This window comes from Esox lucius, chromosome 14 (genome assembly GCF_011004845.1).
Source record: "Esox lucius isolate fEsoLuc1 chromosome 14, fEsoLuc1.pri, whole genome shotgun sequence".
NCBI lineage: Eukaryota > Metazoa > Chordata > Actinopteri > Esociformes > Esocidae > Esox > Esox lucius.
Genome location: NC_047582.1, coordinates 28152632 through 28177824, shown reverse-complemented (window position 1 = coordinate 28177824; position 25193 = coordinate 28152632). Strand labels below are relative to the sequence as shown.

General features: G+C 45.8%; 4 protein-coding genes across 6 annotated transcripts in view; 2 read left to right on the top strand and 2 right to left on the bottom strand.

Annotated features, from left to right (window-relative positions):
* Positions 1 to 38: 38 nt before the first annotated feature.
* On the bottom strand, positions 39 to 7578 carry LOC105028398. The gene is made up of 9 exons (XM_010901114.3): positions 7325 to 7578; positions 6760 to 6938; positions 6105 to 6209; positions 5718 to 5867; positions 5096 to 5335; positions 2979 to 3354; positions 2610 to 2851; positions 2125 to 2300; positions 39 to 935 (listed from the first exon to the last, which is right to left on the bottom strand). The coding sequence occupies exons 1-9, from the start codon at positions 7443 to 7445 to the stop codon at positions 98 to 100; spliced, it is 2427 nt and encodes an 808-aa protein (XP_010899416.2). The 5' UTR covers positions 7446 to 7578; the 3' UTR covers positions 39 to 97.
* Positions 7579 to 7700: 122 nt separating this feature from the next.
* Positions 7701 to 10181, top strand: dnlz (DNL-type zinc finger). The gene is made up of 3 exons (XM_010901113.4): positions 7701 to 8085; positions 8364 to 8503; positions 8740 to 10181. Exons 1-3 carry the CDS (start codon positions 7786 to 7788, stop codon positions 8906 to 8908), a joined length of 609 nt encoding a protein of 202 aa, XP_010899415.2. The 5' UTR covers positions 7701 to 7785; the 3' UTR covers positions 8909 to 10181.
* A 445-nt stretch (positions 10182 to 10626) lies between these two features.
* On the top strand, positions 10627 to 15247 carry uck1 (uridine-cytidine kinase 1). The gene is made up of 7 exons (XM_010901112.4): positions 10627 to 10841; positions 12610 to 12769; positions 12991 to 13087; positions 13373 to 13515; positions 13780 to 13874; positions 14060 to 14108; positions 14203 to 15247. Exons 1-7 carry the CDS (start codon positions 10755 to 10757, stop codon positions 14400 to 14402), a joined length of 831 nt encoding a protein of 276 aa, XP_010899414.1. The 5' UTR covers positions 10627 to 10754; the 3' UTR covers positions 14403 to 15247.
* Positions 15248 to 15298: 51 nt separating this feature from the next.
* Positions 15299 to 25193, bottom strand: part of rapgef1b (Rap guanine nucleotide exchange factor (GEF) 1b) — a 44642-nt gene continuing 34747 nt past the window's right edge. For 2 of the 3 annotated variants that reach the window (XM_010901108.5, XM_010901109.5), the window contains 16 exons: positions 23538 to 23705; positions 22798 to 22887; positions 21881 to 21966; positions 21495 to 21600; positions 20544 to 20619; positions 20105 to 20189; positions 19755 to 19847; positions 19461 to 19575; positions 19201 to 19271; positions 18967 to 19051; positions 18777 to 18871; positions 18564 to 18642; positions 18346 to 18447; positions 18082 to 18179; positions 16979 to 17107; positions 15299 to 16619 (listed from right to left, as the gene is read on the bottom strand). In XM_010901108.5, coding sequence (XP_010899410.2) covers positions 16469 to 16619; positions 16979 to 17107; positions 18082 to 18179; positions 18346 to 18447; positions 18564 to 18642; positions 18777 to 18871; positions 18967 to 19051; positions 19201 to 19271; positions 19461 to 19575; positions 19755 to 19847; positions 20105 to 20189; positions 20544 to 20619; positions 21495 to 21600; positions 21881 to 21966; positions 22798 to 22887; positions 23538 to 23705 — 1629 coding nt within the window. In that variant the 3' untranslated portion in view covers positions 15299 to 16468. The remainder of the gene's footprint in view (positions 16620 to 16978; positions 17108 to 18081; positions 18180 to 18345; positions 18448 to 18563; positions 18643 to 18776; positions 18872 to 18966; positions 19052 to 19200; positions 19272 to 19460; positions 19576 to 19754; positions 19848 to 20104; positions 20190 to 20543; positions 20620 to 21494; positions 21601 to 21880; positions 21967 to 22797; positions 22888 to 23537; positions 23706 to 25193) is intronic. The other variant, XM_010901111.5, reaches the window with a different exon arrangement.

Genomic DNA, 25193 nt, shown 5'->3' with positions numbered 1-25193 from the left:
GTGCTTCACCTCCAATAAATAATAGACAAACTTTGAGATATTATGAACAACATAAATTAACTCTTTATTTTTCCTCTCATTCCCCAAAAGTGTACTGCTATTTCGGAACATTTTCCACGTCAATCTGGGAGAGCACTTTAATGCGTTTGGGCATGGCCACAATAATCTCCACCCCCCCCATCCTTCTCTTCCCCTGGTTGGTGGGTACTGTCTGGGTGCTAGGGTCCTTTTGAGCCATCATGGTCTCACTCTGAGCCTGCAGAATGTCCAGTTTTTGCTTGAGCTCCTGTAGGAAGTCAGTGTCCTTGATGTGGCCCACGTTGTCCATTATTGACGTGAGTTTGGCCACACACTCCCTCTGCAGTTCTCCTCTCTCCTGTGGACCCAGCGAGGCCTGTGGAAGCTGTTGAAGCTGTGAAGTTTGAGGAGGCAGTGTTTCTTCAGGCCCCTCCCATTCACAGCAGGAGCCTGGGAAAGCAGGGGAGAGATGCAACAGGCCATCGAGGGATTCCTCCATCTCCTCCTTTGTGGTGGTGATGTCTTCTGTGTGTAAAAGCAGCTTGAGCAGTGGGTGGTCCCTATATTTGGGACATAGGTGCTCCCAGGTCCAGCTGGGCTCAGACTTGAAGACGTGACAGAAGTGTTTGCAGGGCAGGCGCTGGTTCCCCCACGCCCGACACTCACAGCCGGGCCAGGCGGACTCTGACCCGAAGCTGACCACGTAGGACTCCCCTGACGCGGCCTGGTTCCGGCTCTTCACCCTGAAGGTGCCGGCGTCGGTGGCCTGTTCCACCATGACGTCGGAGTCATGCTCGGCAGCGGACATGCTGTCCATCACATGGGCCACAACGCTCCAGGGACGGTCCCACAGGAAGGGAGGCACGGCGGGGTCCGAGCTATAATCCCTGCAGGACTGGCTGTTGAGGTCCATGTACCTGGAGGTTCAGGGAGGACCGGAAGTTCTTAGGTGAAACACTGATACATTATTTTAAAATGTTCCACTGTAAACGTTGTGAGATGTTTTCAAACCCTCAAAATTAGACCAATGTCCACATTCCGTGCTATTGGTTGTGCAGACCAAGCTACTAGTGGTGGGCAATTAACTAATTTGATTGGTGTGATTGAAGAAACTGAACTGACGCTACAATAAGATAATTTTCTGATCCCTCCAGAAACTTTCACGAGTCGAGTAGGTTACAGACAAAGTCAGCTACTTCGAAGGCTCTGACCGCATTTACCGACTTCTACCTCTCAATTCTGTGTCCAGAATTAAAAGAACACAGCGCCACTTTGGGGTTGTGCTATTACAGCTTACAACCCACTTCATAAAAGGGCAGTTGATGGCTGAGTGAAGAGAAACGGGTGGTGGAAGAAAACAAAGAGTTGCCAGCATTGCATTGTATTTTAGGAGATCACAAGGTAAACCAAATACTATTAAAAATGTTATAGATTTAAACTGAAACCGTAATCTCAAGTATATTCTACGTTTCAGTCATTCAGCACACACACTTATCCAGAGGAACTGATACATATAATGTAATACTACAAATGACATAACTCCAAATAAATTTAACAGATCAGCCTTGGAGGGATGTACTACTAACTTTTCTCAGTCTCCAACAGTTTTAAATTTTAGGAGGAGATGAGGTCCTGGTCCACACCTGCGGATTACCTGGTTTGGGGGGCCCGTTGCTGTCCCTGTCCTTGTCCACCTGGTCATACTTCTGACCTAGTCTAAAATCAAATAGACTCTGGATTTAGCCCAGAGAAATGTATTTATTATTCCAATTGGACTCTTAATATCTCACCCGGCACAGCCAGAAGAGGACTGGTCACCCCTCTGAGCCTGGGTCCTCTCTAGGTTTCTTCCTAAAATTCAACCTTCTTAGGGAGTTTTTCCTAGCCACTGAAATTCAACACTACTGTTGTTTGCTCCTCGGGTGACTCTGTAAAGCACTTTGTGACAACTGCTGTTGTAAAAAGGGCTTTATAAATACATTTGATTGATTGAGCCTTGCAAATCTGGAAATTAAACACGCTTAATTTTTATACATTCTTAGATGGACAACAACTCAACAGCAGCACTCACTTATGATGGCAAATGCTATTCTAAAATGGTCATACCTTTGGTGCATCTGTGGGAAGTAGCTGTCAACAATAAATTGCAACATTTGGCTCAGGGTGTCCTTTTTATGGACCTTCATGTCGTTGTGTGTAAAAAACTTGCTCTGCATCTCCAGACCACCATTCACCATAGAGACAAAGTTGACAATGTCAGCCCTCACGGCGTTCGCCCATCTCTGAATGAAATACAAACAAACACAAGAGCATGTTACTGACCACAATGGTATTCCACGGACATATAGCTAGATGTTATGAATATATGGCAAGTAAAAAGGTACTTCAGCAAACTACTGGCAACATTCAATACACGTGACTCAGCCATGTGGTCTGTTTTAGGATTAAGGCACCCCTAAGCAACTGGTCTGGGATCTGTTTTTCCTCTAACCACCCTGACCTCAGTTAATACTGAGGTGAAGACAGAGCTGGTCCAGGCCGTTCCCCCAATCGCCTCTTTGATGTAATTAATTGGCATGTGCACTACAAACCTTCTCCTCTGTCAGCCACTTATTAGTGAACCAGTTCTTGAAGAGTTGTCTCTTCTCCTGCCAGATGAGGCTCTGCTGTAGGCGTTCTACTGCCCCCAGGTGTTGCTCTTTGGTCAGGGCTTCGGCTATGGACTTCATCATGGAGAAGATCCCCTGTGGGTTTGCGATCGCTCTGGAGCGATTGCTCAGCCATTTGGTCCAGGTTCTCTCCCGCAGATGATCGCTAAAGACGGCCTGAGCTCCTGAGATTGGAAAGAGCAACATCCATTATTAGCGGACATTTACCCCCTCTTACTAGACCTCAGAAACACAAGCAGATTTTTTTTTGTTAGTGCTTCACGAAAGCTAGCTGGCCCCACCCTTGTTCACCTGTGAATGTAGCCTCCACCGCCTTGATCTCCACCGGGCAGTGTTCCGTGAGAACGTGAGTGGGGCTCCAGCCCCGGTTCCACTGCCGGAACACCCCCAGCGCCTCCCCCAGGGTTTCGACACTCTTGCACTGCACAACGAACAGGCCGACAGGCACCAAGCTCACATTGGTACGCACACACAGGAAGTAGAGGGGCAGGGGGAAGCGCGTCCTCTTGTAGGCCGCGTCCAGGAAGCACACTTCTCTGCCGTACTGCCGGATCAGCTGACGCTGCCAGTCGGTCTGGTAGCACAGCAGCAGGTTCTTGCTCTCCCATTGGACCCTCAGCAGAAAGTTGGTTCTAGGAGCGTCCGCCTTCCAATTCTCTGCCAGTGTCTAAGGGTCAGACCAAGGTTGGGGTCATGTTGGGGCCACAGAGGTGTTTATTTATTCATGATTAATAATCAGAACAGTCGTGTCATTTTTGTGAGATATTTAAAAACAAGAAACCAGGCAAGCCTAGTTCAGCCGGACCGCAATAGAAAGTATTTCCCTCTTGAGATTCGAACCCGGCACGACCACGTGAAAGGCTGTGTCGCTAACCACTCTTTTGCCACTGGCCGTTTTAACAGCTAATTGGCCATTCGTGAATGATATTGATACAGTTAAACTGACTAACATTTCTTACTAAGTTTACCTCCACCACAAATAGCGTCTATGAACTGTTAGATTTTGCCACTGGCCGTTTGAACAGCTTATTAGCCAGTAATAGGTTGGTCGGTCACTCACTCACTCACTCACTCACTAAGAGACATTTGCTCTTCTTAGCCGGCTCCGCTTACGCGGTCCGGCAAAAATGATGGTCTGGCACAGGCCAGAGAGAACCAGGAGGGGAAACAGACCAACAGGTGGCCAGTGGGTGGAGGTAAACGAGACCAAAACTGAACCGCAGAGCCACAATAACATGTAAAATGTCTGAAAAAAAGACATGCGAGCCATATTGGCTACTGTCAAGAAGCAGAATGACAAACAGCTGAACAGGATGAAGGCGTACAAGCCAAAGATGGTCTTTGCTAATTAAGGTTGAACCATTGTCCCTCTTCAGGGGCTGGGATGTTATCTGAAATACTATTTAAGAAGGTAGGGTCTCAGAAGTATGCTCAGTGACTCTGAGAGTTGCCCTCCTGTCAATAAAAATGTCCAGGGACTCGGAAACTTGCCTTCCTGTCAATAAAACTTTCCAGGGACTCAGAGATGTGCCTTCCTGTCAATACCAATGTTCAGTGACTGAGAACTGCCCTCCTCTTCATGCTCTTCCCTATGTGTGGAAACATCACAGAGTTGTTATTAATTATTATCTGGATAATCTGGATGTCACTTGGAATTCAAACTCTCAGTACTGCACATGTACTGCAAAGGCCTGCAAAATCTCTGTCTCATTCACTGACAGAACAATGGTTTTAAAATGATACATAGGTAAAAGGCCCTTTTAACAATACATTTTCAGATTGGCCTCCGAACCTCACCCCCAGGTTATTTATTGTGGAAAGCACAAACCAACCTGGTAAATTACACCAAACTGACCTTAGCGAGAGTGACGTTACCGGATTCTTGAGTGTAGATGTCAATGACACCTGACGTCCTTTAAAACACCTGCACAGGCATTTCAAGAATCAGCTAACCAAATAACGTCACAGCTACTGGACAGTGGATGGAACTGTTTCCTCGATGACATGGCATACAACCAGTGGTTGCTGTGTGACACGGCCGTTGCTGTGGAACGTGCCTTTAGTCACCATTTACATGCAAGACGTTGCTCCAAATGGAGGCAGGACCCGACCAGAAACCTGTAGGAGGGGTTGGTGGGAATGCTTCGCGAGAGATGACTGGTAAGTGGATTAGGCCAGTGCATAACGCCCCAAGAGTTTGTCCCAGCCTTTCTATTGGCTCACAAAGAACCAGCATGAAGCGTTGGCCCACCAGACTCTCAGCGCACTTGGTTACAACCACCCTGTTCACTCAGTTCATTGAAAAACCCACAGCTGACACCACGAGACACAAAGGCCTGTCTTAAAAAGGCCCGAAAATATCAGATTCATATACCCGAGATAGGTGGACTGCAACGCATTCCTCTCACCAGCAGGTTGACGAGGTCTATTTTGCTGTAGTGTTCCTCTGCCAGGACCTGAGCCACAGTTGCCTGGATGGTTTTCTCTGTGGGGAAGAAGCACCTAAGCGGCGGAGGGGTTGTGTCTCGGAACAGCTCGGTCCGCACGTACTGGAGCATGTGGTTTTTCACCTCCTTCACCCTCCGCACCCCCTGCTGGACCAGGGTTCGTATGTAACATTTGACCCGCTCATCCATTTCATCAGCACCCTGGCACGGCGAGGGGAGAGCGGTGCGAATTAAAGGAGAGTCATTGCATAGACAAAGCTTGAAATTAAATAGCTCTCCGCATTCCCTGCAACCTCAGCGGAACTGACAGCGACTTCATTGAGGGACATTTACTGTAAGCCTCCTCACTATTACTGGGTTATGTGGTTGTCCCACCTTGCTATCAAGTAAGGCAAAAATTTCCCTAATCCCTGTTTTAGGGTTAGACAATTACTGGAATTGTGCAGGACATTTTATGAGATTGAGGTTTTTTACGACACTGGTACACCAAAAACATAACCAGGCATAAAATATGTTGCCTAAGAAGATACAGTCCAATGCAACAGTTCCCAGGGGAATATTAGAGTAATAATGACAGAAGTACCTCTCCTATGGGATGGCCCTTGTGGTCACTGACACTGGGTATTTTGAGGAAATACAGCATCTTCCACTGGACAGAGGCCGGGTCAGTCTGGAGAGCTTGTTTGATGGAAATAGACATGACTCTCCTCAACCGTGATGTGTCCTTCTCCAACTGAGGCACAGGATTGCACAAGCGCACATGCGCGTGCGCACACACACACACACACACACAAGTATTTATATAACTGAACCAGTGCCTCATCATGCATATTATATAAACTCTTTAAGTACTGTCAAGTCTCAGTTTTTATCTGTTTTGTGTGTACCAACCGTCACCACATGAAGTTCCCTTTAAGGAAATAAATAATATTTATTTAATTTGAACAGTTCGATTGTATTACAGCTGTACCTTAAATCCAGGGAACTTGACAATCCGGCTGATTGTGACTACAGCGGGACATGCTACCTTCTTGGTTTTCAGCAACAGGTTTCTTTTTGACTTGCCATCTTTTTCCTGAAAGGTCAATATAAGTGACAGGTAAGAGTGGAAATGTTGAGATGGGAACCCCACAACTAGACGCACTGATGGAACCAGGGTCTAATTTACAAAGGACCATTCACATTTGTCTCCACTTCACCTGTAACCCTTTGATTACTACAGTCGATTAAAAAAAAAAACTGGTTTGAATGGGGCCCACAGCTCCTCTAGCTAAAACTCTTCCATCTTTCCTGACTCGCTTTCCTGACAAATAAAGCATACACATGCCTGAAGAAATAGTTGTATAACTAAAGTTACTGTAAGTTACTGTAGTTAGGCCCTTAGAGCAGTGGCTCCCAACCTTTTTCAGTTACTGTAAACCAAAAAATATTTTGCACTGCTTGGAGTACCCCTGAAGTACATGTTAATTTCACTAGTAAGCCTATGGTGTCATGAGTTTTCAAGTAGCCCCTGTGGAGAGGCCATGTACCCTAAGGTGGTTTGGAACCACTGCCTTTGAACACAATACAAGCCATAATCATTCACATGCAACACAGAATTCACAGAATATCATAGATATTAGCACCCTTTGAGCCTGAAGATATTGCCTCTTCTTGACTCCACACTTTCCCCGCCCACGGTGGCATCCCATCAGCTTGTGTCCGATGAACATGAAGGGTATACCATCAAATGGGATACAGGGAGTACCCTTGCCGTACTTCCATTCCCAGTACAGCCTGATCTTGTGGTCCTGAGGTTTCCAGCCTATTCAGCGTAACAAATTGAAAGGGACATGAGCCTAAGGGAGTGTCCTTGGATTCCGTTTACCATGTATCAAACAGAACCAACGTGAAACTTTTTATATTTTTCTCTGGTTTTCAACAGAGAAAATAATGTGGTAATTAAATACGACAACTTATACACTCCAATAATAGTTCGCTCAGCTGAACATAGTTACATTATTAGATTAATTCATGAAGAATCAATAACGCTTGTAGGTAATGCAGTTCAGTATAGTCTGGAATTACAAGCACTCAAAGGAGTCAGTCAATGTTGACTGGTTTAAGGTCTGTAGCATGATCAACACAAGTTTTTCGCAACAACACACTCTTAGGCACATTCTTTAACCACCGATAAATTCCTTACTGTACCTTGGTCATTGAAGCGCTTCTGCACACGGTATGAAATATATTTCACACAGGTTGCTTCTTCGACGTGTGATATATGCTTATTGACCTCTTCAATTGTTTCAAAAACAGTTTCATTGTTCATTTTTGCTTATTAGCTGTAACCATTGTATAGGAATAGTCAAATTATTATTCAAATTAACGTGCCAAAGTAAGTAGCAGGCTTGCTTAGCTAAACTGTAAGCAGTAATGTTTTGGTGATATTGTTGATTCACGCACGGATCCGTAGACACGCCTTCATCAAGGTATGGTTCCTAATTGGCTTACCGCGATATCCATCACGAACATGTAAACAAACGATTGGTTACAAACAGAAGCCAATCAACTATGTCATCAGATTGCGACTCAGCCACGTTGACGACAACAAAATCGCAGCAGTTTGACATATATGAATTTAAAATATTTGCCTTGCATTCTTCCTAAAAATGTTTCAACGGGTTACGAATTGCGTTTTTTGGAACTGTCGTAGAAGTTATACTCTATCGTCCTCCTGGTCTCAGTTATCAAGACGAAGACTACTGCATTTACAACCTCTTTCATCAGGAGTCAGTCAATGCTCCACTTTACATTCAAGATACAGCAGTGGTTCGACTCTGCCAGTTGTTTTCTGGCAGTATCGAAGAGATGTCACTAAATATAAAGAATTCTCCACCACGACACACGTCCACAACGATGCCATTGGAAAAGTTAATTCAGGACATTACCATCTGATTTACACATGCAAGGTAACTGGTGAGCCTTTGAATGGAAAATATAATGTATTTTTTTACTTCATGTCGACGGTCAGTCATACTCTGGCTCCTGAGTTGGGTAGGGGGCCTCCTGGCCGGTACAGTCCAGTGTGTGGGGATATCGTCAGCAGGGATTCGGGTGGGCGCGCAGTTGTCCCTAGAGTATGTGGATTGACAGGTAGATCCTACTCTGAGAATATGGACATGGGCCCTGGCATCATAATGTCACATTTATCACCTCTGCTGATAAAATGTAAATGGTCTTTATGCAGGTGTGCTCAACCAGGTCAACGAAGAGGATATCTAAGGTAGCCTATCATAGAGGTGTTGTTCTAGTCACCTGTCCGGGATGTGAAAATCATCATATTATTGCTGACAACTTGGGTTGGTTCTCTGACCTGGAGGGGAAGAGGTTGGTGGCAAACTTTGCTGTAGTTGTTAAAATGTATTGTGCATGCAGTAGCCTATTACAGTATTACAACATTGTTAAGGATAAGCCCTTTTGTCACTGATATGCACAGAGATATGGAACTGCCTATGTTTTCCTGCTCCTATCACATTTTCTGGTGCGCAAGTCTACTTATACTATGACCTTAGAATAATTCCTTGATCTTTTGTCTCATTCATGCTGTGGTATTTTCCTTACAGGAATATTGAGGAAATCCTTGCAGCGAAAGGAGAAAAGGTGAAGAGAGTTGAGGGAGAGGCAGCCTTCGAGATTGTTGCAGAAGAGTCTGGGAAGGATTCAACACAAAATGCTCAGGATGCAGTAGCAAAGAAATCTACACCAGAGTCTGATGACTCAGGAAAAGCATAACTGTGTGCATGGACATGTGCTTACATTGATTTATCTGTAGACTGAGCACAGGAAGGACACTCTTTGAATGACAATTACAGTAGCTGTGACTAAATAAATGCTACTTTGCTTTAGATATTTAAATCTCCATATTGTTTTTATAACATGTTTATAATCTCTTGTCATACAGTGTTATCACCACTGGCGTAGCCTAGTGACGCCAGACCAGGGTTGCAAGATATTCTTACAGGCCCTTCCTGCACACCTGATAGTTGTGCCACTGATCACCACCTGGTCACTAGGGTCCTAGGTGACACCAATCCTACCACTACCGCACTGATCACACTCATACAGAAAAGACTGAGGCTTGCAATTCTGTTTGGGAAAACCGATGTATGAAATGGAGAGCAAGAGAAATCAACATCCAAAATCCCATATGGGTTCTGCTTATCCCCGAAGTTTTGGTTAATTGTCCAGTGTGTCCTCCAGAATCTCCCTGGAAGCAATGCTATCAGTCTACATGGAGGCTGAACATACTGTATGCCTGTAAAAAGTGGCATAATCACCAAGGTCACAAAATCAAATTGTAATTATAAAACACAATTAGCAGATTAAGGACTTTTTGGCATAGGTCAGGGGAAAAAACTCCTAAATCCATGTTAATTTCATGTTGTCTCACAAATAAAATTGGAAAAGTGTATGGGGTGAATACTTTTGAGAGTTCTTGCTTGGTCAGATTCTACCTTATTTCCCCTTCTTTGTGTCCGCATTTCACCCCCAAAGCCCCTATGACTAATTTGAGTGGACACATATGCCTGAACTCTAGATTTGCCCTTGTTTAATTTGAACCCAATGTACCTTGTAAATCACATTATCAATGAGTCACTACAGCCTGATCTTATATGTCTTAAACAATATTCCTGCCTTCCTGACTCAGGTTTAATGAATTTCCCTCAAAATGCAGCATGTGTATACTGGGGTACATGTGAAAGAACTCATGCAGTGGACCCAGAGCCAGAGTTCTGGGTTTTTCCTGATTACCACCCCACCTGGAAAAAAAATATCGATTTGATACCTTACTGATCAAATGTGTACCTGGCTGCACGAGCATCAACACGTACATATCAGTTTGTGTAGAATGTCCTTGAAGTGTCAATATCTTGCGTTGACATTACAGATTTACAGTTACTTCTCTGTCAACACACTCTCTCCAGTCTCTGACAGTCTCCAAAAACCTTTAATTTCTTTACAGCAACCTTTATATCTGTGTTTTTAATGTCTCCGTTGTTACATTTATATCTATGTTTTAATTTTTTTTTTAAACTGTCCCTCCTTTGTACTTTTAGCTTATATTTACCCTTTTTTGATTACCTCTTCAACAAAAAATATTAGAAAAAGTTATTTATATTCAGTACATTTTATTATTGTGGAAAATGTTTCCAATATAATGTTGATAGTAACCGCATCCTGACGTTCAAACAATTAATTATTGTAGTAAAGAAAATGACAGTTGCTTAAATCGTTGTATGCATTGTGTTGCCAAGATCAAACATTCAAACACTCCTGACTATGCAATTGAAAAAAAGTGTTCAATAGAATAAAACAAAAACTGTCATTACTGGTAACAACAGGGATATATTTAGAAATGACGTTATTACACTTGTAGATTTTTCGGCGATCAAATCTGTTCCCACACAGGACTCTTATTTTGAAGGGAGAGGAAGAGTCCTGGATGCGCTTTTCCGTGATCTCGCGGTATTGCAATAATAACGCACTATTTTTTTTGTTAGCCAAGTCGAGCTAAGTCGAAAAAATAAGTGCTGTGATACTCATGAGTGCATGCTGTTTTTCTTAAAATTGGCAAGTAATGACTGCGATGAGACCGCTCGATATAGATCGACCAAGACACCATCCGTTTCTGATTGGTGTTAGCGGAGGAACCGCCAGTGGCAAGGTAACTCACTAGCTACTACTAGCTAGTTATTTAGATGATTATTCCCAGTAATGTATGGATATGAAGGTTCAAGTAAGCAACATTACCTAAATGTCTGGCCACTGTAATGTATAGTTAAAAAGTTTACGTTTAGCAAAAGGTAGCCTGCTGTCTGTCTTGACCCTCGTTTTCAACTAAATGTATATCGTTACGTTGCTATAAATGACACATTGAACGATTTCAGCATAGAACTACAGCACTAACGCGTTGACTTTATTTTAATTTAACCTGAGCAGGCATCATTATGTTCCACCCACGAGGGCAGTCAGCCATACAGTAGCTCTCATAGTGTACCCACCATTGAACAGCTCTACATTATATTGTGTTGCAACATGAAATAAAAAAATGGATTTTATCAGTCACTCATCAACACAAAAGAAGTTAATTGGTGAAAAATAAAATCAGAAAATTACTCTAAATTAATTAATAATATAATACAGAAAATACCTAATTGCATAAGTATTTACCCCCTTTGCTATGCCACAGCTGGCTGAGTTGTGGTGCAAGCAACTGTCTTTAGAAGTCATGTAATGTGTTGAATGGGGTCCACAGTTGTTTCACATGATTTCATGTTAAATGCATCAGTCTCGTCTTGGTTCCTTTGCTAAGGGCTGTCAGGTCCCTGTACGACCGAAGCAGTAAGTCAGACTTGTACCCAGTGCATGTTGGACTCCGGCAGGGCTGCCCTTTGTCGCCGGTTCTGTTCGTAATTTTTATGGACAGAATTTCTAGGCGCAGCCAGGGGCCGGACGGTGTCAGGTTTGGGGACCACACAATTTCATCTCTGCTCTTTGCGGATGATGTTGTCGTGTTGGCCCCTTCTAACCAGGACCTTCAGCATGCACTTGGACGGTTTGCAGCCGAGTGTGAAACGGTTGGGATGAAAATCAGTACCTCCAAATCCGAGGCCATGGTCCTCAGTTGGAAAAGGGTGGCTTGCCCACTTCAGGTTGGTGGAGAGTGCCTGCCTCAAGTGGAGGAGTTTAAGTATCTAGGGGTCCTGTTCACGAGTGAGGGAAGGATGGAACGGGAGATTGACAGACGGATCAGTGCAGCTTCTGCAGTAATGCGGTCGATGTATCGGTCTGTCGTGGTGAAGAAAGAGCTAAAGTCGCAAGGCGAAGCTCTCGATTTACCGGTCAATCTACGTTCCTACTCTCACCTATGGTCATGAGCTTTGGGTCATGACTGAAAGGACAAGATCCCGCATACAGGAGGCTGAAATGAGCTTTCTCCGCAGGGTGGCTGGGCGATCCCTTAGAGATAGGGTGAAAAGCTTGGTCACCCAGGAGGAGCTCAGAGTAGAGCCGCTGCTCCTCCACAACGAGAGGGGTCAGCTGAAGTGGCTTGGGCATCTGTTTCGGATGCCTCCGGAACGCCTTCCTGGGAAGGTGTTCCGGTCCCGTCCCACTGGGAGGAGACCCCGGGGAAGACCTAGGACACGCTGGAGGGACTATGTCTCCCGGCTGGCCTGGGAACGCCTCGTTGTCCCCCCGGAAGAGCTAGAGGAAGTGTCTGGGGAGAGGGAAGTCTGGGCATCTCTGCTTAGACTGCTGCCCCCGCGACCCGGGCCCCGATTAAGCGGAAGAAGATGGATGGATGGATGCATCAGTCTCTGGGAGGTCATATGACCTTTCACCACAGAAGTCCAGGACACTTTAGCTCACAGTTCCTGGACACAATGCAAAACTCATATAACCTTTGAATACATGCTAACAGATCTCTTTAGTCAACAGTATGTGCCAAAATCATGGAGTTACTGGGCCAGAACAAGGTGGACCATCGTCAGAGGAAAGTGGCCATCGTCAGCCAAGACAGCTTTTACAGAGTCTTGACACCCGACCAGAAGGCCAAGGCCCTCAAGGGACAGTATAACTTTGACCACCCAGGTATTACAGGCTTGTATGTATACTGTAATAACACGTTTACTGATGGTAATAACAAATGCTCTGTCAGTCATACTAGGAATAGAAGTTACTAATGCTCTGTGCTAGAGGCTTGTGTAGCTGTCTTAGCTCGTCTCTGGACCACACATGCCCCCAATAAACATATTTAAACAGTTTTAGACCGAACAGTGCTATTGGGTTAATAGCCTTACTGTTTGTTACAGACGCTTTTGACAATGAGCTGATGTACCAAACCCTGAAGGATATTGTAGAGGGTAGAGTGGTTGAGGTGCCAACATATGACTTTGTCACCCATTCCAGGTGAGCGGCAAAATCACTACATTCACAATTAGTGCTTAAGTGGTCACTGATGTGTCTTAGATTGGGTAACATTACCTACTTCCCTTGAGATACTATGGGATAGCATCCCTGTCACCTCTTCACCTGTGTTTTGACATTGTGTATCCAGAGGACAGTAACGGTAACTCATTGCCATTTCGCTATGACATCCAGATGGTGACCAAAGTCAGTCTGCGTAAGGAATACCTTTGTGTGTACTTTACATATGTTGCTGTGTGTGTGTGTGTGTGTGTGTGTGTGTTTCAGGCTGCAGGACAGAATCACGGTGTACCCTGCAGATGTGGTTCTGTTTGAGGGGATCCTCGTGTTCTACTCTCAGGAAGTGAGGGACATGTTCCACATGAAGCTCTTTGTGGACACCGACTCTGATGTCAGACTGTCCCGCAGAGGTGCCGCAGACATGCACATGTTTCTCAGCCCTGGGGGGGGGGGGCAAAAACCCCCAGAAATCCATCTTCCATAACCCTAAACCCTAGCCACAGTGCCTAAACATAAGCTACAATAATTCTTACACTTTGCCCAATTGCACATTTTACCTTAAGGATTACCTTTGTTGGCATCACACACATACACCTGGCTCCTCGTAAGGGGATGCACATTCCCTTCCGCACTCACACACGCTATTCTCCTTATTTTATTTTATTTACTTGCAGTTCTGCGGGACATGAAGATAGGCAGGGACCTGGAGCAGATCCTCACCCAGTACACCACGTTCGTCAAGCCAGCCTTCGAGGAGTTCTGTCTGCCCGTAAATGCCCCCCGCAGAGACACACAAACATCCACCACCGAGGAGAACCGATAACGGACCCTTTCATTTATTGTTAATGGACCGCTATGACACATTTAACACTCATGACTCATTTATTACCGGTTCTACATGATATCTTTTTAGAGTGTTAAATACCAAACTGGGCTTACATTTTTGATCCCCAGACCAAGAAATATGCAGACGTCATAATTCCACGAGGAGTTGATAACATGGGTATTTTATAGCACTCTGAATCATACCCTCTACTATAATATCTCTCCCTTCTTAATACCCCCATATTTTATTAACCAGTCTCTCTCTCCCTCAGTGGCCATCAACCTGATAGTGCAGCACATCCAGGACATCCTCAACGGGGACCTCTGTAAGTGGCAGCGTGGAGGCGCGGTCAGTGGGCACGGCCGGGGCGCCAAGCGGGTCATCTCGGAGCAGGGGGACCTGGCCAAGAGAACCTCCAGCCTCCCCCCGGTGAAGAGGATCATACTGGAGCCCAGCAGTCGCCCCCACTAAGGGGACATCTACCGGTCTCTGGGCGTCAGGGTGGAGGCTGATGTAGCAGGGCCATCTGGGGTGGGTCAGAGGACTGACCTGCCCTGACTCATCTGTGACACATGAAGGATGTAGGGAGTCTTGTCAGAAAGGGAATCCTGGAGGAGAAAGGCTTCTTGACTCGTCAGTAATTATTATTCATTAGTATAATATGAGAAATCTACTGTAAGCATCACTGAAACAGTTAAAGCAATCACAGGCAACTCTTCCTTTTTTAAATGACTGTCTTCCGCATGTGACGCTTGACCTTGCATTAGTTTGACTCGCTCTGTGGCTAAAGCAGAACTGAATGCCAGAAGGAAAGATGAAGTATGGAAAGCGGTTTTAATGTTATTTAGATGTCTTTTGATTTCTGCTTTGCACATTTCTCATTACTACCGTTTTCTATTCAAGGAGAACCAATTAGCTAAGCTAAACATCATGTTACCATGATTCACTGTATTCGCTTAAAGATGTTTGAAATATTAAATGTATGAATGTTAAAATCTGAAAATATATATTAAATATTTTAGAGAAATGACAGATTATCATCACTTAAGTGTGCACTTTAATGTTTAGACTGTTCAGAATGTGAATTATTTGTTGGATGATATGTTCATTCTAGGGTAAACCCATGCTTTAACTTTTTAGTTTGCCATTTCTTTAAGCATTTTCCTGTGACCCTGACATTTAAGAAATATTCAGATACTAAATTCACTATCAGTAGTTCATGGTTGTTTTTTTACCCAAATGAAATATTGTGGCTCAAATATAACTTGCCAGCTCAACAGGCCCTCAGTCAGTAATTCATTAAAAAGATATCTGAATGAAGGATGTCATCAAGTTGTTCAGCTAAAAGAGTAATAGTGATCTCTAGCTGTGTAGAAAGGGAGCCGGTTTATTAGAGCTGGAGAGCACAGTGTGGTGAATTGGATGACACGATTATTCCAAAGGAATCATATTGAAGAACTACATACAATGGATTGACAAACGCACACACCTGACCCTGGGTTCACTCACACAAGCACACTCTTATCACACGCGCTCGCTCACACACACACACACACACACACACACACACACACACACACACACACACACACACACACACACACACACGTTCATCACTACAGGGACACCCATCTGATCACCTTACTCAAACATGGCACACGATTGAATATGATGTACATAGATCACAGCATCTTCAGTAATTCTCTTTGTGGGTTTTCTTTTTTGCGTTGCTTTTTTGAGTGCACATTTGTATGGCACTTATGGAGAAGCCGAGCGTCTCTCTTAATAGCATAATAAACAGTCCTTTTAAAGAACAAAAGGAGCACTGTATCATACATCATAACCATACATGATTCAGAATTAAAACAACACAAATACACTGTTGGTGCAAGTCCAGTCCTTTGTGGTGATCCACCAATGCTGACCTCTTGGATTCCCATAGTTCTCAGTCCAAAACCACATTCCGGCCAAGTCTGCACTGTCACATCAAAGTTCATAACAGACTGTGTTCCGTATCAATGAGGGAGATTCCATGGGTACACGGAAGAGTTTGAGGGAAGTCAAGTCAGAGAAGAAGGGGCTGAATCCAGGAGGACACACCATGAAGGGAAGATAAGGGCTGGGCATAGAGGAGTTTTAACCTCACACGCACGCGCACACACACACACGGGAGAGGACAGGGAGTGGTCTCCAGTTCTTCGACATCCTCTCCTTATAAAGTCCTTTACAAGTCACCTCTCCTTGGTATCAGTCTAGCTCCTCCCATTGGTCAGGGGATGATACCCCCAATGTATCCCAATCTCAAACCCCCTGTATTCTCCCAGTGTAGCAGAGCAGCACAGTCACTCGCCGTAAACCACGGCCACTGTAATATGTCCTCGGGTCTGGTCCTCTCCCGCTATTCCACTGTTAGTTCAAACAAACGGTGTCCATAAATATTCCCAACTACTCCGTCCGTCCGTCCGTCTGTCTGTAGTAAAGTGGAGTTGGTGTCTGCAGCGTAGCGGAAAGACCTGTCCTAATGCCCCCCTCCCCCGCTAAGTCTTCTCCTCACGCTCCGTTCGCCGCCGGGTGATATTGCGAGGCTTGATCTTCAGCGAGAGCTCCCACAGCGCCTCCTCAGCCAGGTGGTCGCTGAAGTCATTGAAGAAGCAGACAATGTCATCGTTGCGCTTAAGCTCGTAGTGCCTAGAGTGGATGGGTGGGAAAGACAGAACACGCCGAGCAATGAGGAACTGATGGAGAAGTGAACAGGAAACTGTCTGTATGAGAACGGGAAACTGTCATGGTTGTCATCTGTGGTGTTTTTATGTATGTAAACAGCTCATAGGTTTCAGTTTATTGAGAAAGGTATCCAACCTGATTTTTATACCTACTCTGTTTTATGAGGTTCATATTGAGGTTTCAATGGGATCATTATTGTAGTCTAATCACATATTCATCTACCGTAACGTGAGGACAACACTGTTTTGATATGTATTTTATAAAAAAATTTAAACGTGGTGACATGCTTGGCCAAATAAGAGTTATTTTAACTAAATACTCACACTTGCTGGAAGCGTCTCATGCTGTCCAGGATGTTGAACTGTTGCCAGCGCTTAGAAAAGTTGACCTTCCCTTCAATGAGGTCAGGGTTCCCCAGGTGGACAAAGGTGAGGTCCTGCAAGATCAGACCACTGGCAGAGGAGGGGAGATGGAACAGAGATTAGGGTAAAGCCATGGTGCCTTTATGTTTTCATTCCATAAATTTTTCCGAATACTGATTTTACCTGATGCAAAGAATGTCAGTGTACAACATTTTACATTTGTAAATTTTTTACAAAACGCTTGAGGGTTAACTGCTTTGTCATTGTTCAGATGACTTGTCCCATGCCTGCCAATTTATTTCCATGCTGTGAAAGCATGAATTCAGACCAAAAATATATTATGATAACGCTTTTCCATGCACAATGTGGTTTTGGGCTGACTAAGTCACTCTGGATAAGAGTATCTGCTTAATGACTAAAAGGTTGGATTTCTTCATTGCACAAACAGGTCAAACAGACCTACAGGTACGGGAGGCGGGACAAACAGACCTACAGGTACGGGAGGCGGGACAAACAGACCTACAGGTACGGGAGGCGGGGCAAACAGACCTACAGGTACGGGAGGCGGGGCAAACAGACCTACAGGTACGGGAGGCGGGGCAAACAGACCTACAGGTACGGGAGGCGGGGCAAACAGACCTACAGGTACGGGAGGCGGGGCAAACAGACCTACAGGTACGGGAGGCGGGGCAAACAGACCTACAGGTACGGGAGGCGGGGCAAACAGACCTACAGGTACGGGAGGCGGGGCAAACAGACCTACAGGTACGGGAGGCGGGGCAAACAGACCTACAGGTACGGGAGGCGGGGCAAACAGACCTACAGGTACGGGAGGCGGGGCAAACAGACCTACAGGTACGGGAGGCGGGGCAAACAGACCTACAGGTACGGGAGGCGGGGCAAACAGACCTACAGGTACGGGAGGCGGGGCAAACAGACCTACAGGTACGGGAGGCGAGGGCAAACAGACCTACAGGTACGGGAGGCGGGGCAAACAGACCTACAGGTACGGGAGGCGGGGCAAACAGACCTACAGGTACGGGAGGCGGGGCAAACAGACTTACAGGTACGGGATGCATGGAGGCTCCACATCAGCCAGTGCTGCCCGGTACGCTCTGAAAGATGACGAGCTGTCAATCAACGTGCAGTATTCCTCCAATCCCTGGAAGAGAATGAGAGTGCACGATAGATGTCATACCCACACCACAGACTGATACCTGGGGGTATAGATGCGAGACCCCATAGGAAGACATGTCAACACGAGTATGAAGTGTATCTAGTAAACCGCAGCTATACACCACACGTATATATCAGACTGAATCTACTACCTCGGAGGTCTGTTTCTGCCACTCCAGTCTGCGGATGGGGGCAGAGTCCAGGGCTGACAGTATGGCCAAGTAGGAGTTGAAATTGTTCAACTTTCTTAAGTGCTACACAGGATGAGGAACAGAGACAGTATAACAGCAGAAGAACAGCTGTCAGATTAATCATCACCCGACCTACTAGTTAGAAGGAGGGACCGAGCATGAATGTTGATGTTTGTTACCTTCATGATCTTGATGAACTTGAGGAGCAGCTTCTCCCGGTCCTGGGCTTTCTCCTGCTGAATGATCAGAGAGCGCACCCTGGAGAACAAACACAGTGTTGCATTATTAGAGAGCACACCCTAAAGGGGAAAAACATGTGCTGCGATGGGGGATTTTGAAAGACAATGTATTTATCCACATCATGTATTGATAGGCTCAGGTGTCGCTCTCACCAGTAGCTCATGTTGTTAAAGTGCTCTGTAAACTGAGTGAGATTGGGACTCTTCTCCTCATTTTGCTCCTTGGCCCAAAGTAACACCTCGGGAATCTATCAGAACAGACACGGAAAGACAGAGGTTGTTAGGTCAGAACGAGCAGCTCTGTAATGACTATGAGAACAGAACAGAGTAAAGGCTCAGCTACCTCAATCTTGTAGAAGAGTTCTGCATCCAATAGTGTGAGTTGATCGGCAATCTCATGGCTGCGGAAGTCATGCAGAGTTCCGGGCCTGTGGTTCCGGGCCAGACACAGACGCACAGACAGATGAACAGACAGACGCAACTTAGTGACAGAGCAAGCAAACAAATCAAAGGTACAGGCGAAGGCATAAGAAGATTGCTTTAGTCCCTCTAATATGGAGACCTTTGATGCCCCTACCTAGCAGACACGCCCCGGGCAGCCAGTGGCTTCAGAGAGTTGGTGCAGCGCAGCAGCTTCTTTTGCTCCACCTTAAAAAAAGTCACTAGCATTAGCAGGAGTGCAACGTACTTCTTAATAACAAACAACTGCAGAACGATACTCCACTTCCTGAACATTAAACTTAATGATACATCTTGTTTTTACACAACAGCTCTGCTATTAAGTTCAACAGAGTTTTAAAGGCGCTGAGCTGAAGACGGTGGGTATGGGGAACAGACCTTGTCCAGAATGTTCTTGCGGAGCACACGGGCCAGGCTGAGCTCGCCGTTACACACCAGCCTGAACACCAGGTCCATCAGCTGCTTCAGGATGTCCTCAGTCAACTCCACCAGACTGACAGAGAGAGGACAGTGAGACGGAGGAAGGAGAGGACCATGGGAGAAGAGCAGGTGATGGGGAAGTTAGGTCAAACACACCAGGAGAGGTATTACTCATGTGAACAAGTTCATCCCCACATTTAGCTACAAACCAGCCCATTGGCTCCATGGAGAATGATGATCTTTGATACTCACCACAGCTCATCCACCACACGAACCAGCACAAAGAAGGTGTTCTTGCTGACCCGCTTCTTAAACGTGTCCGGGCTGTGGCAGAACCTGGTGTATGTGCTCTGTGGTCAAGGGGGATACCTATTCATACTGGGTTTTCCACATTTAGGCCCAATAACCCAGACGCAAACATGCAAACGGGCTTTCCTGCTTCAATCTAACTACTCTCACATCCAACCACATACTCATGTTAATTCACAAATGTGTCTTTATTAACATCGTCATCACAAGTTAAACCCATTCTTGGTTTTCCAACAGTATCCAGCCGATGTCAAGACTGGAGGCCACCGTGTCCGGTGGGGTCCAAAGGATATCGGTAATGCAGCTTCTTGATGAGGTCTTCTGGGCTGATGAAGGTCCTGTACGTGGTCAGGAAGGCCTCACAATACAACACCAGGTCTGTCGGGGAGAAAAACCCCTTCAAGTCAACTACTGATGGATTCTCTTAACTTTAGAAAGCAAGCAGGAACAGATGTAGGACTCGCCTGATTACCTCCTGCATTCGGATATAGAGAAATAGACTGGAAAAGGGGGAATGCTCTTTCTATGTCAAGATATGTCTACTCTATAACCGCTCACGTCACTGCGTAACAATTTAACAGATCTTTCTGGCTTGAACCATATTGTCAGTGCGAGGGCGCGCATGGAAGCACCCACACCCACACCCACACACAGCTGTGCCACTGACCCAGAAGCACAGTAACACACATTCTAATGAGACACTGCTGTGGAACGGTGATGGATTCCACCTACCTTTGCGGTCCGTCTGTGTGGCGTGGACTAACAGAATATCCCCAGAACCGGCGCGCACATCCGGACCATCGTCATTCTGACAGAGAGATCAGGAGGGAGACGGAGAGATGGATGAAAAGAGATAGAGAGAGAGAAAGAGACGAAGGGAGAACAAGAGAGTCACAAGGGAGGGGGCAAGGCCAATAGAGAGGGGGGAGAGAGAGGGGGAGAGACAGAGATAGAGAGAGGGTTAGGGAGAGAATTGAAGCGGATTAAGGCAGGAATGCAGTCTAGCCCAAAATGCAGCTCTCTCTACTGTCCACCCTCCCCCCACCCTCCCCCCTCCCTCCCTCCCTCCCAGCTCTGCACCAGCACCACTGATGAGAGAGAGTGGGCTGGCAGACGCAGGACACACGCTGATCACACAAGCACAGATCCCCAACAACAACGGTCAGTTACCCCTACAGCTGCCCTTTGTGGTTAAACCAGGCCTCTCCCACTCTTTATCCCCTTTCCTCCCTCTCTGACCTCGCTGACAGGAGACCAGCATTTCACACACAATCATGAACACACACGCACGCACGCACGCACGCACGCAGAGACGCACTCACGTCTGTCAGACTGCACCAAACAGAAAAAAGAAAAGGGAGTTTTGATGGGGAAACAAATCGTGCAGTTCCTAATAATGACCTGTAGAGGCTGCTATTGGACAGAGAGTGATAGAAATGGGAGCAAAATGGAAATTATTAATGCTGCAAAGTTTTGCAATTGGAAGGCCTCTTATTGAGAGGCTTCTAATTACAGTATTTTCATACTCTGTGACATGAAGACTGCACAGCATTGAAAACAGAGACAATGTTATGCCACTGAAAACAGAAAATGTTTAGCCAATGTATACACTGCTAGTGATGTTGGTGATAGTGACAATGCTAGTGATGAAGCCTGTGCGGTAATGACTGTGGGCAGCATTACCTCTAGTTTAAGGGTTATCCGGGACAGGATCTCTTTGTGGTCAATGAGCGAGAGTTCATCTACTTCCTCCTCATCGTTTGGTGCAGTGTCGGTTGACTTCTGCCTCCTACCAACAGACAAGGAACTGTTAGGTCAGTTTAACTACACTTACATACATAGACAGACACAGCTTATTAGACCTGATATCCATGGGGGGGAAAATGGTCTGAAAAGGTTGTCTCTTCTAGTAATTATAACTTTTTGATAAAAAGACCACATCATTGGTTGTCTATCCATCTAATTCATTTGGAATTTTACCTTCCAGGATCACAAAATAAACTAATGACATAATGCCCTGGGGGAGGGGTTTTATCTAAAAAGACTCGAGTAGCCAATAGATCTCTTACCTGTCCTTATCCAGAGCCTCCTTGCTATTGGAGGACGGCTTCTGAGGGGGCGGGTCTTGAATTACATCATTAGCAGCGATTGGTTCCTGTGTGCCGAAGAGTAAGTGCTGTCAAGATAGGTTGAGGGGAATACCTCTGATGGTTACTTTAAGGGTTGTAATAACCTAGTCCCAGAGCAGTGTCGGAATGATGGGGAAAAACACTCTAGATAGAACCAGGATGTAGACATCTGAAACATCCTTATTTCCCCACTCTGTGTGTGAAAGAACTGGGCGGACAAACATCTGATCAACATGTTACAAACCGAGGGGACTACATCTTTTTTTTTACCAAATGTTCTATAAAACTGCATTGTTCACAAGAACATGGTAGTACATGGCAAAGGCACATTACAGACCAAATGTTCCCTATCGGAAAAATTTGAACACATGCTAAAAAGCGTCAACTGGGCCTTGCCATTTCGTTTGGTTCTGCCCACCTCCTTTCTAGGTTCGGCCCATTCAGCATCACTAGCCTGCCAATGGAAGCCACATTCCGTGGACCATCTTGGGTAAGTTCTAAACATCTTGGGGTGGACCTTACAACGAGTTGCCCCTTACGGTAAGAAATGTCGAAACAGCAGCCCTTACGTCATTAAACGAAGATGACATCAACTCTGGCATTAGCCGTGGATTTGACGGTGGTGGCCAGGTATGTTACCAGCAAATTTCAAACGTGGTGAATTCTTAACCATAGTTACATAGAAGAACAAGTACATGTGTAGGAACATTATTAATATGAAATAACTTTTGGTTGTATAATTACACAGTATTTGTATTTAATTACTGACATCTGTAAACCCCCGTTAACATATTATTAAATAGTACCTATATAGTAAATTATGTTCATAACTGTGCAGTTAGTCACTGGTTTCTTACTATGAGGCAGGGCGGCAGCTCCAACTCCCCGTTGGCCTGGGTGGATGAGTACAGGTTGACATATTCCCCCTCGCCACCTTCGTCCACGCTCTATGGGATGAGAGCAGAGACGCCAGAGTTGAGAGTGGTTGGGAGTCTAGAATGGGCCGGGCTAAATTCAACACAGCTGGTATCACAGGTCAGTTCAAATTAAAACCATACAGTCTCTGAGGTTCTCCAGGAACATGGGACAGCAAACTCAGGGATGCTGTAAAGCATGGGACGGCTTGGTTTCTAGTGATAGAAGAGTCAAGGACTGACCAGAAGGTGGCACTGGTGTACATGAAGTGTTTTTTGCATGTACAGTATTTCAGTGAAATGTGGGACGGCGAATAAGAGAATACAGAATCAGAAGTGCTTCTGTGTTCCACTTAAACCCACAACTACAGTCAGACTCAGGGTAATACAAGAGGTGGAACAGAAAGTAGTCAACCACCAGCAAAACAAATGGAATTTCTTTCATTAAGATCTCCAGATTTGGTGATGTGTCATGACTGATATGGTACTGCATGTGAAGCATACAGGAAATCAATGACTCAACAACAACGCTGTCATCCCAAAAGCATCCAGCATTATATGACTAATTATCACTGAGTCATGTCTTCTGTCTCTGTCGGCCTCTTTCCGTCAGTCAGTCTGTCTCTTTTCAGGCAGTCTCCGTCAGTCTGTCTCTTTACGGACGTCTCGGTCAGTCTGCTCACCGCTGCTGAGGTGTGGAGAAGTGAATCAGTGAGAAGAGAAGTGGTCTCAGAAGAAGGAAGACAGACAGCCACAGAGCCCAATGAGTCAACCACAGAACCATCAGGCCCGCCCCCGCTGCCATCCAGCAGGGTGGCATTGGTCATGGCAACCTGGTCCGAGCTCTGCGACTGGTAGGTAGTAGTGAAGGAAACCAGAAAAAAAGAGAATGGACAGACACGTTAGGAGCAGAAACAAATCAAGTCTGAAAAGTCATTGGAATCCTGACCCTCAATCACCAAACTGACACTAATGCTTGTCTTTATCATAGTCCAGATCCCAACTGTCCATCTGAGACACACCTGAACGTGCAACACACCTACAGCCATGACGGCACAATAACAGATGTTGCACCACAGAGCGAAGGGAAGCGCCGCATTACGTTGGCGAGAACATCAGCAGACACATGGGCATATTCACAATGCACACGCACGCGGCTGATAGTGTGTGTGTGTGTGTGTTTGGGTTTGTCTGACATTGTCTCTGCGTCTGAGAATGTGTGTGTGGTTGTGGTGGCCAGGTGAGTAGATTCCTGTCAGGAGAGAAGTGGGGAGTGAACTTGCTGAAACCTGCTGTGCATTCCAACCCTGTTCTGCTCCAACACACATACCAGCACAACACAGCAGCCATTGGCCAGCACATATATCACTGGGAAACACCACACGCGTGTGCAAAGGCAGGCACACGCACCTCACCAAACAAACTAAACCGACAGTACAAGGGGTAAAACCGAGCAGGAACAAATGAAGATGTTTCCACAGACGTTTAAGGACAGTTGATCCTGTTTTTCCACCACTGAATGTCCCCACATACCATTCTGGTACAACCATAAAACACAACAGACAACACAGGTATGCAGGGCACGCGTCTCTGACACGCGTCTCTGACAGACAGACAGATGCACAGACAAGACTCACACACAGAGAGACAGACAAGACTCACACACAGAGAGACAGACAAGACTCACACACAGAGAGACAGACAAGACTCACACACAGAGAGACAGACAAGACTCACACACAGAGAGACAGACAAGACTCACACGCAGAGAGACAGACAAGACTCACACGCAGAGAGACAGACAAGACTCACACGCAGAGAGACAGACAAGACTCACACACAGAGAGACAGACAAGACTCACACACAGAGAGACAGACAAGACTCACACACAGAGAGACAGACAAGACTCACACACAGAGAGACAGACAAGACTCACACAGAAGAGAAGAAATACGTTCCAGTGATGACACGATCACATTGTTTGCACTAAATCAAATTCTTATATTCAATGACCATAACGGGGAAATGCAGCATGTTTAACATTTTATTCTATAAAATGTTTTTCTCCCCCATTCAAAAGCCCATAATCCCCCCCGCCACACCCCCCAGACCTCCTATCCCCATGACACCCCCCGAAAAAATATCACGCCCCGAGGACTCGAGGAATGTGAAAATTCCACTGGCACACACACACTGGGTGGGGTGGTAATGTGTACCAAAGAGGGGGGAACGGAGGGGGGAGTGGGGCAGCCATGGAGAGTGGTGGCGGAGGGAGGAGCCGGGCGGAGGGTGGGGGGGGGGGGGGGGAGTCAGGGAAACTGAATGAGAATGTTTAAAT

Coding starts and splice junctions, on each gene's coding strand:
- dnlz (XM_010901113.4), top strand. CDS start 7,786: ATGTTTCAACGGGTTACGAATTGCGTTTTTTGGAACTGTCGTAGAAGT. Junction 8,086..8,363: donor ATCTGATTTACACATGCAAG/GTAACTGGTGAG, acceptor GTCTTTATGCAG/GTGTGCTCAACCAGGTCAAC. Junction 8,504..8,739: donor TCTGACCTGGAGGGGAAGAG/GTTGGTGGCAAA, acceptor TTTTCCTTACAG/GAATATTGAGGAAATCCTTG.
- LOC105028398 (XM_010901114.3), bottom strand. CDS start 7,445: ATGAACAATGAAACTGTTTTTGAAACAATTGAAGAGGTCAATAAGCAT. Junction 6,939..7,324: donor GAAGCGCTTCAATGACCAAG/GTACAGTAAGGA, acceptor TACGCTGAATAG/GCTGGAAACCTCAGGACCAC. Junction 3,355..5,095: donor TAGACCTCGTCAACCTGCTG/GTGAGAGGAATG, acceptor TCTGACCCTTAG/ACACTGGCAGAGAATTGGAA.
- uck1 (XM_010901112.4), top strand. CDS start 10,755: ATGACTGCGATGAGACCGCTCGATATAGATCGACCAAGACACCATCCG. Junction 13,088..13,372: donor GACTTTGTCACCCATTCCAG/GTGAGCGGCAAA, acceptor TGTGTGTTTCAG/GCTGCAGGACAGAATCACGG. Junction 13,875..14,059: donor TCGAGGAGTTCTGTCTGCCC/GTAAATGCCCCC, acceptor TTTGATCCCCAG/ACCAAGAAATATGCAGACGT.